At 33.9% G+C, this 15382-nt stretch overlaps 1 protein-coding gene across 1 annotated transcript; it reads left to right on the top strand.

The window, feature by feature from the left end:
• Positions 1-11239: 11239 nt before the first annotated feature.
• On the top strand, positions 11240-14988 carry LOC111906545 (threonine dehydratase 1 biosynthetic, chloroplastic). The gene is made up of 8 exons (XM_023902294.2): positions 11240-11745; positions 12621-12800; positions 12889-13365; positions 13472-13720; positions 13945-14018; positions 14175-14292; positions 14368-14502; positions 14588-14988. The coding sequence occupies exons 1-8, from the start codon at positions 11356-11358 to the stop codon at positions 14726-14728; spliced, it is 1764 nt and encodes a 587-aa protein (XP_023758062.1). The 5' UTR covers positions 11240-11355; the 3' UTR covers positions 14729-14988.
• Positions 14989-15382: the final 394 nt, after the last annotated feature.

Here is a 15382-nt window from a genome sequence, read left to right as displayed (position 1 = left end):
AGTCATTCCGGAGGAATAACCCAGTTTATTCGGGAAGTCAAAACATGTAAAGTGAAACACAATAATAATAGAATCCAATATGGTATCAACCCTTTGAACATAAATAAAACACCTTTTATTTATCACCATATGATTACATATTATTCATTGTATACTGTTTCAGCTATCAACTTTATTCTTGAATTTAAAACAATAGTTGTCCCATGCTCCAAGCATGTACACTATGTTTTCTTAAACACTAGTCATGCCATACACCAAGTATGCATACTATGTTTGTCTATGATCTTTACTTTGTGAACTAGATCAATTGAACATAACTTCAATGATTCTCTTTTCACACTCCCAAATCCTTACTGCAAATGCAAGAATTCCAAATTCATGCCATTTACTGAAATCTGTTAGATTCTAAACTTATATGCATTGATCCTCTTGTAATGATTATGCACAAAGTCATAAAGACTTGACAACAAACATTACAGAGCATTCCAAAGGAGATCAACTTCTTGGAAACATCCTTCTTGCATTAAGTTTCCTTAATCTTACACAGATTGAATAATCTCTAACTTTGAAACATTTCCAGATTCCATTTTGACTATCACTTCTGAACAAGAGTTGCCTCCTTACAGATTGTGTCAATATGGTCCTTCCAGAATTATCACTATACTTCCAACTGTCCTTGAGCAACCAATCTTTGGTAAACCTTAGATTGTCCTCGACAATTGTTTAATCCTTTTAGTCATATCCAGTTCTAAACCTTTTCCCTTCTTAATGCCCTAGGCATTTGAAAAATTCTAGAACGGATGATTATAGCACATGTAATCGATCCTATATCCGAAGCATATGGGACACGATTCATGATGTCTCACATAAAGACTAAACCAGTCTTTTGCTATAATATGTCCATTTCTATTTGCCAAGTTCTCATAATTCAGATTATGAAAAGGGATGCCGTAATCATAATCGAATTTTAGAACGCAAATAACGGACTCATATACAGAATTTCCTTATGTTGAGCCATTCCAACATGAAATTCATATATATATCCTTGACTAAATGATTAAAACCTCAGATCTAAACCTTATAGATTTGATATGAAGTATAATTTCCTCTCCCTTAATTATAGCAAAACAACTTTTCCCCAATTGAAACTTTTGTTTTCTATAATTAACATTGCTAGCTTGCAATACTTAACATAATTATCATGCTCCCACTAACATGATGATTATTAGCATAACACTTATGCTCCCACTAGCTTTGACATGTACTCAGAAATCAGCTGACTTTCTTACCAAAGTTCAGATTTCTGATACTAGATTGTTTTGATAAGTCTTTATCAAAATCTTACACCTTCCCTTAGATAGCACACTTGTGTGTCTAAACAATTATGAAGAGGTATGCCGTAATCATAATGGTTAGACCTTTTTGCCACTTCTCACAAGTCCATGTTAGTGTGCCGGTTAACCACACGCGCTCCACTAACGACTTTGAGAATGCAAATATCACAATTGCTATCTAGATAAAATCTACTTAGTGAAAGTGTTTCCTCACCATCATTTTCATGAATCGGAGAGAAACCTTATGACACTTAGATTTACTGGTGTATGTGTTCTTATCCATGTGAATGGTCAAAATCATAGTCACAAGGCAAGGATAATGACAAACCCAAACTCATATGGACTGAACTCAATCTTAATTTCTTGCCACCTGGCAGCTCAAGGGCCTGCCATTGCTTCCAAGTTGTTATGCAACAAACTGAGAACTCTAAGAACTCATATGCAAAGCCAACTTTAACTGGAATGGGCACAGATATGTCAACACGATAGGTTATAAACCTCAAGTCGTGTGCTAGTGAAGAACTTCAGGTTTTACTCTTGATTAGTTCTTGAGACTTTCAAGACCTTTAAGACTCCCACTATCCTCTTGACATATAAGACTCCCTTGTCAAACATCCAAGAGATAGTGCGGATTCTAATCAAGAAAAACACTTTACCCAATTGGCCTAAGTTGGTCTTTGTTTTATCCAAAACATCACAACTTACCAATTTCAAATGTACAAGAGTAGAAAACTTTTACTCTTACATTTGACAAGTGTTTTAAACCTTCTTTAAGACATGTCACTCAAATGACAATCTTGGAGTATGACTCTAAGACTTGTATTGGAACGAAGTATGACTCATCTTCTTGATTTAACCATTTCAACAATTCAAGTTCCTCTTCTTAGTCATAAGAATGCACTAAGATTTCCTTAGAGAACTAATTGTGATATGGTTTCTTAATCATTAAGATGATCACAAAACTGATACTAAAGTACTCTCCTATCTTTTCAGATTTGAGAGACTTTTATCCTTCTGCCTAATTTGATTCTTCTTATTCGCTCTGCCTTACATTGGAACCTTTTTTCCAATGTCTCAGAGTTACACTTAAGCTTGTAAGTATAATCATATTTACTGAGCTTTAGTAAACTATGACGAATAGTATTATCAAACTTTTGTGGTGGACTAAATCAGTGAACAAGACTATGTACTCGATCCCTAAGTCCTTTACTTGACTCACACATCCATGTGACCGAGTAATTAGTCTTAATTTTCCAATACTTGAAAGTTCTCATTCATCATGCTATACAACTTGCATGATTCCAAGTTCCGGTCCAAATGAAACTTGGGTGATGAGAATCTTTCCTTATTTGGTAAATTTAGACATTACCACAAATGAAAGAATCAATTTCATGTTTCCACTCTTGCTGTTAATGGAATCTTATAAGCAACAATTTTTCCTCAAATGCCATTGTAAGGATATTTTAAAATAAATAAAATAAAAAATTTTCTTTTTATTTTAAAACTTTGCGGAAAAACTTATCCTTACAATCCATATGAAAACTTGTTGTTATCTATTCCTTAAGCAATATCTCATAACTCCTAAGAAGTAGCTCAAGAATCCGATCTTCAAACTACGCGATAGAAATCCATCTACGCCATCAGATTCAGCATATTCTTTCTTTAAGTTTCTTCACTTTTCTTTCATTCTTAAAACATCACCATGTGACCCAGTCACATCATGTATCAAGAATCTCAGAATAGAAACTTAACAGAGTTAGATAGTGGACTTTACCTGAAGTAGAGTCAAACTTATTGACTTTAACATCCTTAGGTAAATTTTGGCAGCTTCGCAACCAATGCCCCTTTCTTTGGCAATATAAACATATGGACCCTTTGATAAAGACACACAGGACTATCACAGACTTAGCTTTTCTCTTTACCATTTGGTCAACCGAATTGACTATGGCCGATCCCTTTCCATTGGGAAGAGAATGCTTTACTGGATTTCCTGTGTCACTATTGTCAATGTCCATCAAGTATTAAGGAAGTTGATCTTAACAAATAGATAAGATCATTAAGGGTCTTGTCATAGTCTGTTTCATAGGTGTCCCAAAGGAACTCACTATGTGACTTAGAAAGTGATTGAACCACCAACTTTCTCAAGACTTTGACACCCAACTCTCCCGGCTTGTCAATATGTGACTACATCTCCAAGATGTGCTCACACCTAGACCTTGCCTTGCCAATAGGGCTTGAGTGACCTTAAACTTTTCAAGAACTTGTGGGTTAGGGAGAATAATTGGAGGAGGAGAAAGAAGTATGATATCCATGGGACATCATCTTCATTAGGAAACCTTGTTTCAAGAGATTTGGGAAGATCATAGGTGTCTAAACCAGACATCTTTTGGGAGATATTCAAGATAGTTGATTTAAAGTCCTTAATATAACACCCAATATGAAATATTAAGGCTAGAACCCAACAAACTATTTTATAACTTAGAAGAGGTATGCCGTAATCCAAGCTATAGAATATTTGAAGGTAGGTGAATGACGATTCACCAATTTCCACCAAGATAAACGAAATGTATAATTAGGTTTTAATTGGTTTTGAAACTCCTAGATCTTTGAGATTCATTGAACTTTTCAAAGGCATGTTTCAATCTCGAGTGTGCCCTTCAGGTTTTGTGACTGGGATGCCGAGGATCACAAAACAAGGTGTGAAGTAACCATGCAAATCACTTGGTACCCTTAATAAATTACCCCTCAATCGATGTGCCGGTTAACCACACACGCTCCATCGATACTATGATAAATATTAAGTCACCCTTTACCTACCTTGTTAAGTCCAAGTTAGTGTGCCGGTTAACCACACACGCTCCACTAACGACTTAGACAAAGTGTAAAGTGTAATTTCATGGATTAGCACCTTATTCACATTTTTCCTAAGTAACTAAGATTGGGTATTATTAAGAGTTTAGTTACTTAGTATTTTTCATTAATACTTTTAATGAAGGGAGAATTCTAGTCCTGTCAAACCCGTTCGGCTAACGACCCTCCACCAGTCAAGCAAGCAGTGGGTGAGAGTGGACACCCATTAAGTTGCCATTTTATAGGCAACAACCTTATACCCACCTTATAGACCGGCTTCGTGAATGAGGCGTACTAGCGGTAAGACTGACTTTACTCTTATACATATATATATTATTAACTTATAATATTATAAAGTATAAGGGTTGAATTTTAACTTTTAAAATTCTAAGGGCTAACTTGGAATTAAAGTATTCATAAGTGAAAACTTTACAAATTCCAAAACTTGAGGGCAAGTTTTGAAACTATTCAAAACTAATTAATTCCATAACTTATGTGTTTAAAGTAGTTTTAATCCAAAAACTCTTCAAGTTCCATAACTTGAGGACAAGTTATGGAAGACTTTAAACTAATAAAAGAATTAACTTTTCTTTATTTTATAACTTATGGAATTAATTAAGGTTACACCTTTTTTTTTTATTTTATTAAATGAAGAGACTCTTGGTCCTCCATAACTTGAGGACAAGTTATGGAGTCATAAAACCATTTAATTAGAACTAGACTCTTCATTTTGTAACCTTTGCCAATTTTTATGAGTTTTATGATTCTTAAATGTGACTTTTCATATAACTTGAGGACAAGTTACAAAAACACATTTTAGAATCATTTCTTAGATTAATTTGGATTAAAACCAACTATCACATAATTTTCATCATTAATCCAAATTCACTCATAAAACAAGATAACACAAAAAAACTTTTGGTGATCCATAACTTATTCTTAAGTTATGTAATCCTTTAAAACATTAACACCAAATTTTGTAACTCCAAAAAAACTTTGAATCAATTTTTTTTTTAAAACCTTTTCATATCCATAACTTATGGAGGTTTCAAAAAATAAAACTCTTTAGATCAAACTTTTAAAACTAATAAAATAATCATATTATTTTATCTTTTATTAAATTTGACCTAATTCAACTCATAAAGCAAATTATTCAAATTTTACAAATAATTAGTTTTTCACAAGAACAAGTAATTATCTTAAAATTTGACAAACTTCATGTTATTTTTTTTTTCACTTTGAAAATAAAATATTTGCATCAATATAACAGAAAACAACCCGTGGCTCTGATACCACTGTTGGGTTTTGAGCATTCTAACACTCCTAAGTGTACATGCAACCCTAAATACCTTGGATCTATGTTTTCTCTATTATACATGCAAATAAGAACTTCCAAGGTATTATCCTAATCTAGCATACAAAACAATGACTATAGCAAGATAGAATACATACCTCTTTGATGTAGAAAGTCTTCATGAAGCTTGAGTGCCTAGTGCCCCAAGTGTGACACCTCAAATGGAATCACAATCATCAAAACACTTGGAATGATTTGAGAGAATTCTACATTCTTCAAAATCGGCTAGCCCTTTCTTCACTATCTCTAGTGGCCGATTTTTCCTCAATAATAAGATGCTTATATAGTTATACAATTAGTGAAAACCCTAATTGTCATGACTTTCCATTTCCTTGGATCCATGGGTTCAAATACACCATGGAGCATCCATGGACCATCCTATGAGTTTTAGCCCAACTTGATTATCCATGGAGCATTAGCCCACTATACAAGTATGGATGATTTACACAATCAACCCATATATTTAATTAGTCTTCTTTTGATCACTTAATTAATCCTAGATTAATTCTTGATCAATACTAATTAAATAATCTTATTATTCTTATTATTAATATACTAGAACTTATAATATATTAATAACCATAAGTGTCTTATTTCTCTCATTCAAGTGCATGATGGTATGCAACCCAAATGGACCATGCCGGGTCGGGTCAAGTCTTACCAAATATAGTTATGGACTTAGACATTAATCCAACAAATTCATCCTATCAAGTTGCTTTGGTGAAGGCAACCCAAAAGGACCATGCACCATCGGGTCAAGTACATACCAAAATAGTTATGGACTTAGACACTAATCCAACACTAACATCATTACTGAGCAAAAGTTGATAAACTCCGATCTTGGTAACTGGTGAAGAATTTTTGTTCCCCATGATCAAGTTTATTCTCCCATGCTCTATCTCCTCACTTTCCCTTAGCCCCTGCAAATCAGAACAGATATGAAATCCACATCCTGTATCAAGGACCCATGAAAGAGAAGATAATGAGTTATTAACAGAAATAGTGTAAATACCTGCCGAGGATGGCTTCTGACTCATCAAGTTCTTTGAGCTCCTTTTCAAGAACATACTCTTTGTCCTCGAATCTAAGCGTCATCTTGATGTTACGCATCCAATCGTTATAGTTGGAGCCATCCATAACGACTTTGGAGCAGATGTTTAGTAGAGAGAAGTTGTGGCTGCAGGATGATGAAGCAGAAGTGTTTCCAGGAGTAGACATCTGAAAAGAAAGATAGTTTTAGTTAGATTCCAAGACACCTCAATATAATAACCCAAAGATATCATATCAAGGTTAGGACCCAACTATGATGATTTACAACTTAGAAATGGGATGCCGAGATCCAAGTTCAAATCTCATAAAGGTAGGTGAATGATGATTCACCAATTCCACCATTAGACAAAATAAACGAAGTGAAATTCCTAATTCTTTTGAGATACATTAAAACTATTTAATGGCATGTTTTAATCTCGAATTATGCTCTACTATTTGTGACTGGGATACCGAGGATCACAAACTAGATGTGAATAACCATGCAAATGTGCTTGGTAGCCTTATTGTCTTTATCATTAACTATTGATGTCCCGGTAAACCACACACGCTCCATCAAAATGATAATTATAAGATACCCATTACTACTCTTTATTAGTGCCTTTTAGTGTGCCGGTTAACCACACACGCTCCACTAACGACCAATAAAGCATAATGTGCAATTTCATGGATTAGCATACTTTTCACATTTTTCCTAAAGTAACTAGAGTTGGGATTTTGAAAAATAGTGTTCTAGTACTTTCTTTAATAGCATTATACTTTTAATGGGAAGTAGTTGTCCTATCAAATCCGTTCTGCTAACGACCCTCCACTAATCAAGGAAGCGGTGGGTGAGAGTGGACACTCATTCAACTACCATTTTATAGGCAGTTTCCTTATACCCCCCCTTATAGACTAGCTTCGTGAATGAGGCATACTAGCGATTTGACTGACCATATTCTTATACATATATAATATTTAACTTTTAATTATAATATATATATAAGGTGTGTTTTAAAAACATTTTAAAACTTCAAGGGTTTATATAAATTTTTTCGAAATTTAAACTATTAAATTTTAAATTTAAATAAACCAATTAATTAGATTTAATATTTATCTATTAATTAACTTTTAATTAATTTATTAAATCTTGTAAGGATTATCTAATTAAATTAAACAATTAATTTAATCCTAATTCATATCCCTTCTAGATTTCGAAAATATGGGGATAGGATAATTTCCTTATTTTTCTCAATTATCCAATAAGGCAACTATTATCCAAAACAAAGAAACCCTAATCTTTATAGCATATTTCGAAATTTTTAAGGGAGGAGGCTAGGGTTTTCAAAACCCTAACCCTAATTTCGATTAGGGTTCTTTGGAGGCTAGGGTTTTCAAAAACCCTTTGATCCACAACCCTAAAAATCGAAAAAAATGGCCTTTAGGGTTTAATAGCTATAAACCGTAATTTGCAATTCAACAATTATAACAATTCAATTTAAAACAAACAATGGCTCTGATACCACTGATGGGTTTTAGGTAAAACAAATAAACTAGAAAAACAATTCCTAAGTTCACATGCAACCTACTTTGGATCTATGTTTTATCTATTGAACATACAACTTTGAATTGCATAACAAGAACCCTAGAGGAGAGAGGCTATAATCGGAATTTACTGATGGGTTTTGGTCATAAGACATCCTATGTGCTCATACAAACCCTAAAGCTCGGATCTAGGTTTCTCTATTGTACATACTTTGAATCCAAGACTTTTAACCCTAATTCTAGCATATGGAAATCAGAATTCACATGTAATTAGGTTTAAGAACATACCTTGATTGTTATATAGCAATAACAATCCAATTCCTCCTTGTATTGACCTTGGAAGGCAGAGAGTCACAAGTGTCACTCATCTAATGGCTTACAAACACCATAAGCAAGTGGAGAAGGTATAAAGAGAGAGGAGGGAGGTTAGAATTCGTCCTTAGGACCTCTTGGGAAGGGTTGGACGAATTCCTATGCCTTAGGGGGTTTATATAGGTGTAAAGATTAGGGTTTTAGTCCTTATCCTTATCTAGTTGCTTGTCCACCAAGCAACCATAAGATAAGTCCTAGAAATCCTTATCCTAGTCGAATTCTAAGAGATTTACACCTCAAATTCGTTCACCATATATATAAGATAATCCTTACCTTATTTTGTAACTATCACATAATTACAATTCAACCCCTCTAGTTTAATTAATTACACTTGATCACAAAATTAATTCTTAATTAATTATTGACCAATATTAATTAACAAATATGATTTCTCCTTTAATATATTATTCTTATAACATATTAATAAATCATAATAACCTCTCTCTCTATTTATTTCTCCAATCAAGTTGCTTTGGTGAAGGCAACCCAAAAGGACCATGCACCATCGGGTCAAGTACATACCAAAATAGTTATGGACTTAGACACTAGTCCAACATTTACAACCTAGGGTTTAGTAATTACATACCTTTCAATTGTTATAGTAAACAATTGATAATTCCCTTGATCTTGATCTTGATCTTCTTGGAAGCTTAGCACTACAAGTGTAATGCCTCTAATAGAATCACACCCAAACTAGCAAGAAGGAAAGTAGAGGAGAGAGGGGAGAGGGAGTATGCAAAATTTCAGCCCTTAGGGTTTCTTCAAAAGAAAGAGTGACCAAAACATGAACCAGGAGGCTCCTTATATAGCTGAGGGATCTAGGGTTTAGGGGAAACCCTAGTTATCCTTTGCTTAGGGCCTAAGCAAACCCAAAAGCCTTATCCAAGCCCCTATGGACGAAATTATTAGGGTTTCCCCTAAAGATTTCGTCCACCCTTATCCAAGGGGGTTCTAGAGCCTCCCACTCAACTATTAGATAATTGCAAACTAGTCCGTGCACCTTATAATCAATTCTTTTAACCCCAAAATTAATTCTAATTAATTTCTGGCTAACAATTAATTAAACAAAATGATTTCTCATTAATATATTAACCTTTTAACATATTAATAAATTCATTTATATTAATTTATTAATCTTATAATAAATTAATATCTCTCCTTTCATAATTTCCTTGTCTGGTTGCTAGGTTTGAGGGCAACCCAAAAGGACTGTGTTGCTATCAATTCAAGTACATACCAATTATAGTTATGGGCTTAGACACCTAATCCAACAAATACATCTATATAAAATAAATTCTAATAGAATTCATTACATAATTTAAGAGCTATGATTGAATATAGAATTCAATAGCTGTGACTGAATCATCAACACACATATGCATTCATTCCTAGTAAACACTAGAGTATGCATTCATAATTCACAGCAAGATAAAGAAGAAGATGAAAATGAACAGAAAAGAAACGAATTTGGAATACCTGGCTAGAAGAAGGCTTGCGTTCACCATGTAAGACAACCACCCATAAACACTCAGTAAACCCAAGATCATACACCCTCACCATTGAATCAAAAACAATCAGCCCCACCATGGAGAATCAAGAGACTGAAGCAACTGATAAGAGGGTAAAAAAGGAAATAAAATCAATAAGAATCAAGAGACTAAAGCATGTATATGTATCTGTGTATGTGGAATATGAAGGACCTGTAACCTTCCAAATCTAATAAAAGATTATATATAAAAAAATTAATTTTTGTTTGACAACGTTAAGGTAGCTTGTATGTCTTCAACAAAAGTCACCCGTTCTTACCTCGAATCTGGACTGAGGGCTTATGTAAAACAAGGAGAGAACGCAGACCTTAGGATGAGGCTTGAACGGCGGAGTAATGAGAGCAGAGGGACGGCTGCTTACACAGCCATAGGCGCAGAGAAGGTAACTTGGGGAATAAATTGGATTGCGGATTTGATGTGCGTTGATCGTTGAAGCTTCTCCGGGTTCTCATTTTCTCCTTTCGGAACGACTGAGAGATGAGAAGGGTGTGCGATGTTTTGTCGATCTATTGCAAGGAGAGAGAAAGCATCTCCGATTCTCTTCTTCATTTGATCGGGGATGAAAGGAACTCGAGCAAAGCAGGGGAAGAATGAACGGAAGGCAGCAACATAACTAGGTCAAATATATTTAGTTTAATTCCTTAATTGAATAATTAGTTTATTTCTTTAATAGAATGATTTCAATTAAATAATTTCCTTAAATAAAAATACAAAAGGTCCAAAATACTCATTAATGATTTTAATTAATTATTTATTATTTCTTGAATTCTCATTGATGCATTTAGGCATACAATAGTTGCTAAAAACATTTGAACCTAACTCTTTTTCTCTCTCTCTCTCTCTCTCTCTCTCTCTCTCTCTCTATATATATATATATATATATATATATATATATATATATATATATATATATATATATATATATATATATATATATATATATATATATATAAAAGACAAAATATGCTACATTTTCGAGTCGTTAACACATAAACGATATAACAAAGACCTAGAACATATTATAAACCCATATTTCTAGCTAGCTAGTAGTGTCCTTTGAAATTTATAAAGATATAAGAAAGACGTAGAACATATTTTAAAAAGAAAAACACATCCATGTTTGAATTCTAACATTTATAATATCTAATAAACTCTAACTAAAAATTTTGTATCTTATTATATATATACACGATGATTCGATAAATAATTGTGGTTGGTGGAGTGGAAGACTGTAAGGTTTATTATAAAAGTTGGCAAGCTTCAAGTAATTCAGTATCCCTTAACTTCACCATCTTCACCGCCGTCAAACCACCGTCAATCAACGACAATGGCAGCTGTGACATATCCCTGTAACTTACTACCACTTCCTTACCTTAGTACGAGAACCACCACCAAAACAAGTGCTACCGTCTCCTTCTCCGTCACCGCTGTGTCAAGACAGGTCTCTGCTACATCTACCGCTGGTGTTGTCGCTGCCCCATCGCAGCCACTGCTACAGTTCTCTTTTGATTCACTGCAGTATGAACAGGGTAAGGTTGGAGCTGTGCCCGATGGTCGTGTCTCAGACTCGCCGCCGGTGGGTGCAATGGAGTACCTGACAAACATACTGACGTCGAAGGTTTACGAGGTGGCGATGGAGTCGCCACTGCAACACGCCGGGAAGCTGTCGGAAAAGCTGGGTGTTGATGTATGGTTGAAGAGAGAGGATACTCAACCAGTAAGTGCATGTTTGGTAGAATTTGGTATTAATTAGTTGCTTTTTTGTGTTCAGTCAATTGTTGTAGTACTCTACAGGAAAATGAAATATATAAAATGACAAAATCTCTATAGAGTCTCATGAATAACAAAGTGTTTTTACTAAACTGATAACTTAACAATATAAAGACCTATCTCAATTATAGTGCAGTCCTTTTCTAAATTCATTATAAGTTTTACTTGAGAAAACTCTTACAAATTGACAATTTATGTTATACATGCTGCTTCTAAATTTATACTCAATTTATATATATTTGAGTCTTTTTAGAAAAATATGATGAACTTTATTATACATTTACTAGAATAAAAAAACGTTTACAAATCATTTTATATATATTACGAATAAAAAAGGTTTTTTACTAAAGACTGAGTAAGTCGTTTATAATTAATATTCTATTATATTACATATATTTTATTAATATAAGTCATCATCATGTAACCCATTTCGATTCTTTTATCTTTTAGTTTTGGAACTACTTCGTAAAACACGATAAGAAATAAGGTAGTTAATTTCATAGCAACATTTCGATTCTTTTATCTTTTAGTTTTGGAAATACGTCGTAAAACACGACCGAAATGCCTTTTAAAAAGATTACCCGTTACCCCTATCCTATTTTTTATAATACTAACGTATTGGGACTTTAAACCCCATGTTATCGGAATGTTTAGAGTTTCGTGTTCTGAAAACCTTATTTGATTATTGATATTTGAATAGTCAAATTAGGCCAACTAGTTTGATAAAATGCGTCATTAAAGATAAAGTTAATTGAATTTTTATTACTTTGTATAGTAATTAGATACTTAATTACTGACTCTAATTACAAAATGATTTTATAGGTTTTCTCCTTCAAACTTCGTGGAGCATATAACATGATGGCAAAGCTTTCAAAGAAACAACTCGCAGAAGGCGTCATCTGTTCTTCAGCTGGTAATCATGCTCAAGGTGTTGCATTAGCAGCCAAGAAACTGGGCTGCGATGCAGTTATCGTTATGCCAGTTACCACGCCACATATCAAGGTTTGATTTTAATTGCATGTTTCACACGTTATACGATCGAACGCTTGCTTTATGAACTTATCTTCTTACTTAACGTTATGTTGATCAGTGGCATTCTGTTAAGAGACTTGGCGCAACAGTCGTTCTTGAAGGCGACTCATATGATGAAGCTCAAGCGTACGCTAAGAAAAGGGCGATAAAGGAAAATCGGACCTTCATTCCTCCTTTCGATCACCCAGATGTAATCTCTGGTCAGGGAACTGTGGGAATGGAGATCGTGCGCCAGCTGCAAGGCCCAATCCACGCCATATTTGTGCCGGTGGGTGGTGGCGGTTTGATCGCCGGTATTGCTGCCTACGTAAAGAGGGTTTCCCCTGAGGTCCGGATCATCGGAGTTGAACCCGCTGATGCAAACGCAATGGCGTTGTCATTGCACCATGGTCAACGGGTCATGCTTGATCAAGTCGGTGGCTTTGCAGATGGTGTTGCTGTCAAGGAGGTTGGAGTTGAGACGTTTCGTTTATGCCGGGAACTGATCGACGGAGTTGTTCTTGTCAGCCGTGATGCCATCTGTGCATCCATAAAAGTAAGCCATTAATTACCAGTTTCTGATCATCGTGTTGATCAGTTATTCTCTCTTTTAGGGTTATAAATAAATTAATAGTATATATGTGTGTGTGTTTGTGTTGAAGGACATGTTCGAGGAAAAAAGGAGCATTCTTGAACCAGCTGGTGCTCTTGCTCTTGCTGGAGCAGAAGCTTATTGCAGATTCTATAACCTTAAGGATGCTAATGTTGTAGCCATAACCAGTGGAGCTAACATGAACTTCGATAGATTGAGATTGGTAACTGAGCTTGCAAATGTTGGTAGGCAACGAGAGGCTGTGCTTACTACTTTCATGCCAGAAGAGCCTGGAAGCATTAAAAAGTTCTACAATCTTGTGAGTAAACAACACAACAAACGAACAAAACATGTTACGTTTAGCCTGCATTACATTAAGACAAGAGAAATATGTCAATGTTTTTTGTCCACAAAGTGGAATAAGATGTGACATAATTGACTCACTTTTGATCAGTATTAGTTTGCGTGAAAGAGCTTTATAAAGAAACGTTGCACTTGATTTAAGTGAAAACCGATGACTAACTATAATTAACTTGTTTGCAGGTTGGAGCGATAAGTATCACCGAGTTCAAGTATAGATATGATCGTAACAAAAATCGAGCTCTAATTTTATACAGGCAAGATCGAATTTCATAATTTCGAGTCTTAAAATTCCCTACACTTTTTATGAGCTAGGTGTGCTATTTTTAGCACGTTAATTAAGCTCATCTGAGGAATGGTACATATAATTGAAAGAGCAAAAAAAAATCAATTTTCTTTTTGTTTATATATAGTGTTGGCGTTCATACAAAGAGCGAACTTCAAGCCATGATTGAGAGGATGAAGTCTTATCAACTAGATACGATAGAATTCACGCACAACGACATGGTTAAAGACCATTTGCGACATCTGGTATCATCTTTATTAATTCATATAAACTTTTTTCTTTACTTCGAAATTAAAACTAAAACTAATTTGAATCTTCAGATGGGTGGTCGATCAAACGTTGAAAATGAGCTTCTTTGTCGATTTATTTTTCCTGAGAAGCCTGCAGCTTTAGTGAAATTCTTGGACGTTATTAGTCCACGTTGGAATATTAGCTTGTTACATTATCGTGCACAGGTTAGTTTTTGGTAACACTTACACTCTTTATTGATCACAGTTTTGTTATTAAAGATTCTAATTATAAGTTTTACCATTCTAAAAGGGAGAAGCGGGTGCAAATGTACTGATCGGGATTCAAATTCCGACAACTGAATTAAATGAGTTTCGTAGTTGTGCCAACGATCTTGGATATGACTACGAAATCGAAAGCGATAATGAAGGATTCCAGCTTCTAATGCGTTGATGACTCTGGTTGACAAGAAGCGCTGCAGGTGATTTTGTAAATATATGGTTAAATGTATATTTATGGAGCCATTTTTTCGTTTATTTAATAATCTATATAACGAATTTAAATGGACTTCAACATGCAATAAAGATAATTTTTCACCTTGTATGGTGAACTAGACCAATCCCTCGCGTCGTAACATGCAGATATAATTATTTAATTAAAATAATTAAATTTTATAAATTATGATTTATTTGATATATATAGAAATCAACTATTAGTTTTATTAAATGTAATAAATTTATATCATTGATTACTTCTACCATTGATTGATGATTTTATAGACCGCTTTGTGTTGCGTAAATTGTATATCATGCAAAACATATGTTGATTTCTATATATATCAAATAAAAAAGTAGTATGAAAAAATAAATATTATAACTTCTCATGATTTTATTGACTTTCTAAGTTGTGCAATTATATATAAAATATATGTTGATTTGTTTATAAAACAAATAATAAATAATATGGAAAAATATTTTAACAATATAAAAACATTACAACATTTGGTATACCATTTATATCAAATAAAACTTATTAAATACTTATAAATCATTTAAAAAGAATATTTATAAATCAACATACATTTGATATATAGAAACATTGTTATAA

Source organism: Lactuca sativa, chromosome 1, assembly GCF_002870075.4.
Source record: "Lactuca sativa cultivar Salinas chromosome 1, Lsat_Salinas_v11, whole genome shotgun sequence".
NCBI lineage: Eukaryota > Viridiplantae > Streptophyta > Magnoliopsida > Asterales > Asteraceae > Lactuca > Lactuca sativa.
The sequence above is the reverse complement of the archived record's forward strand: the minus strand, read 5'-3'. Positions and strand labels throughout refer to the sequence as shown.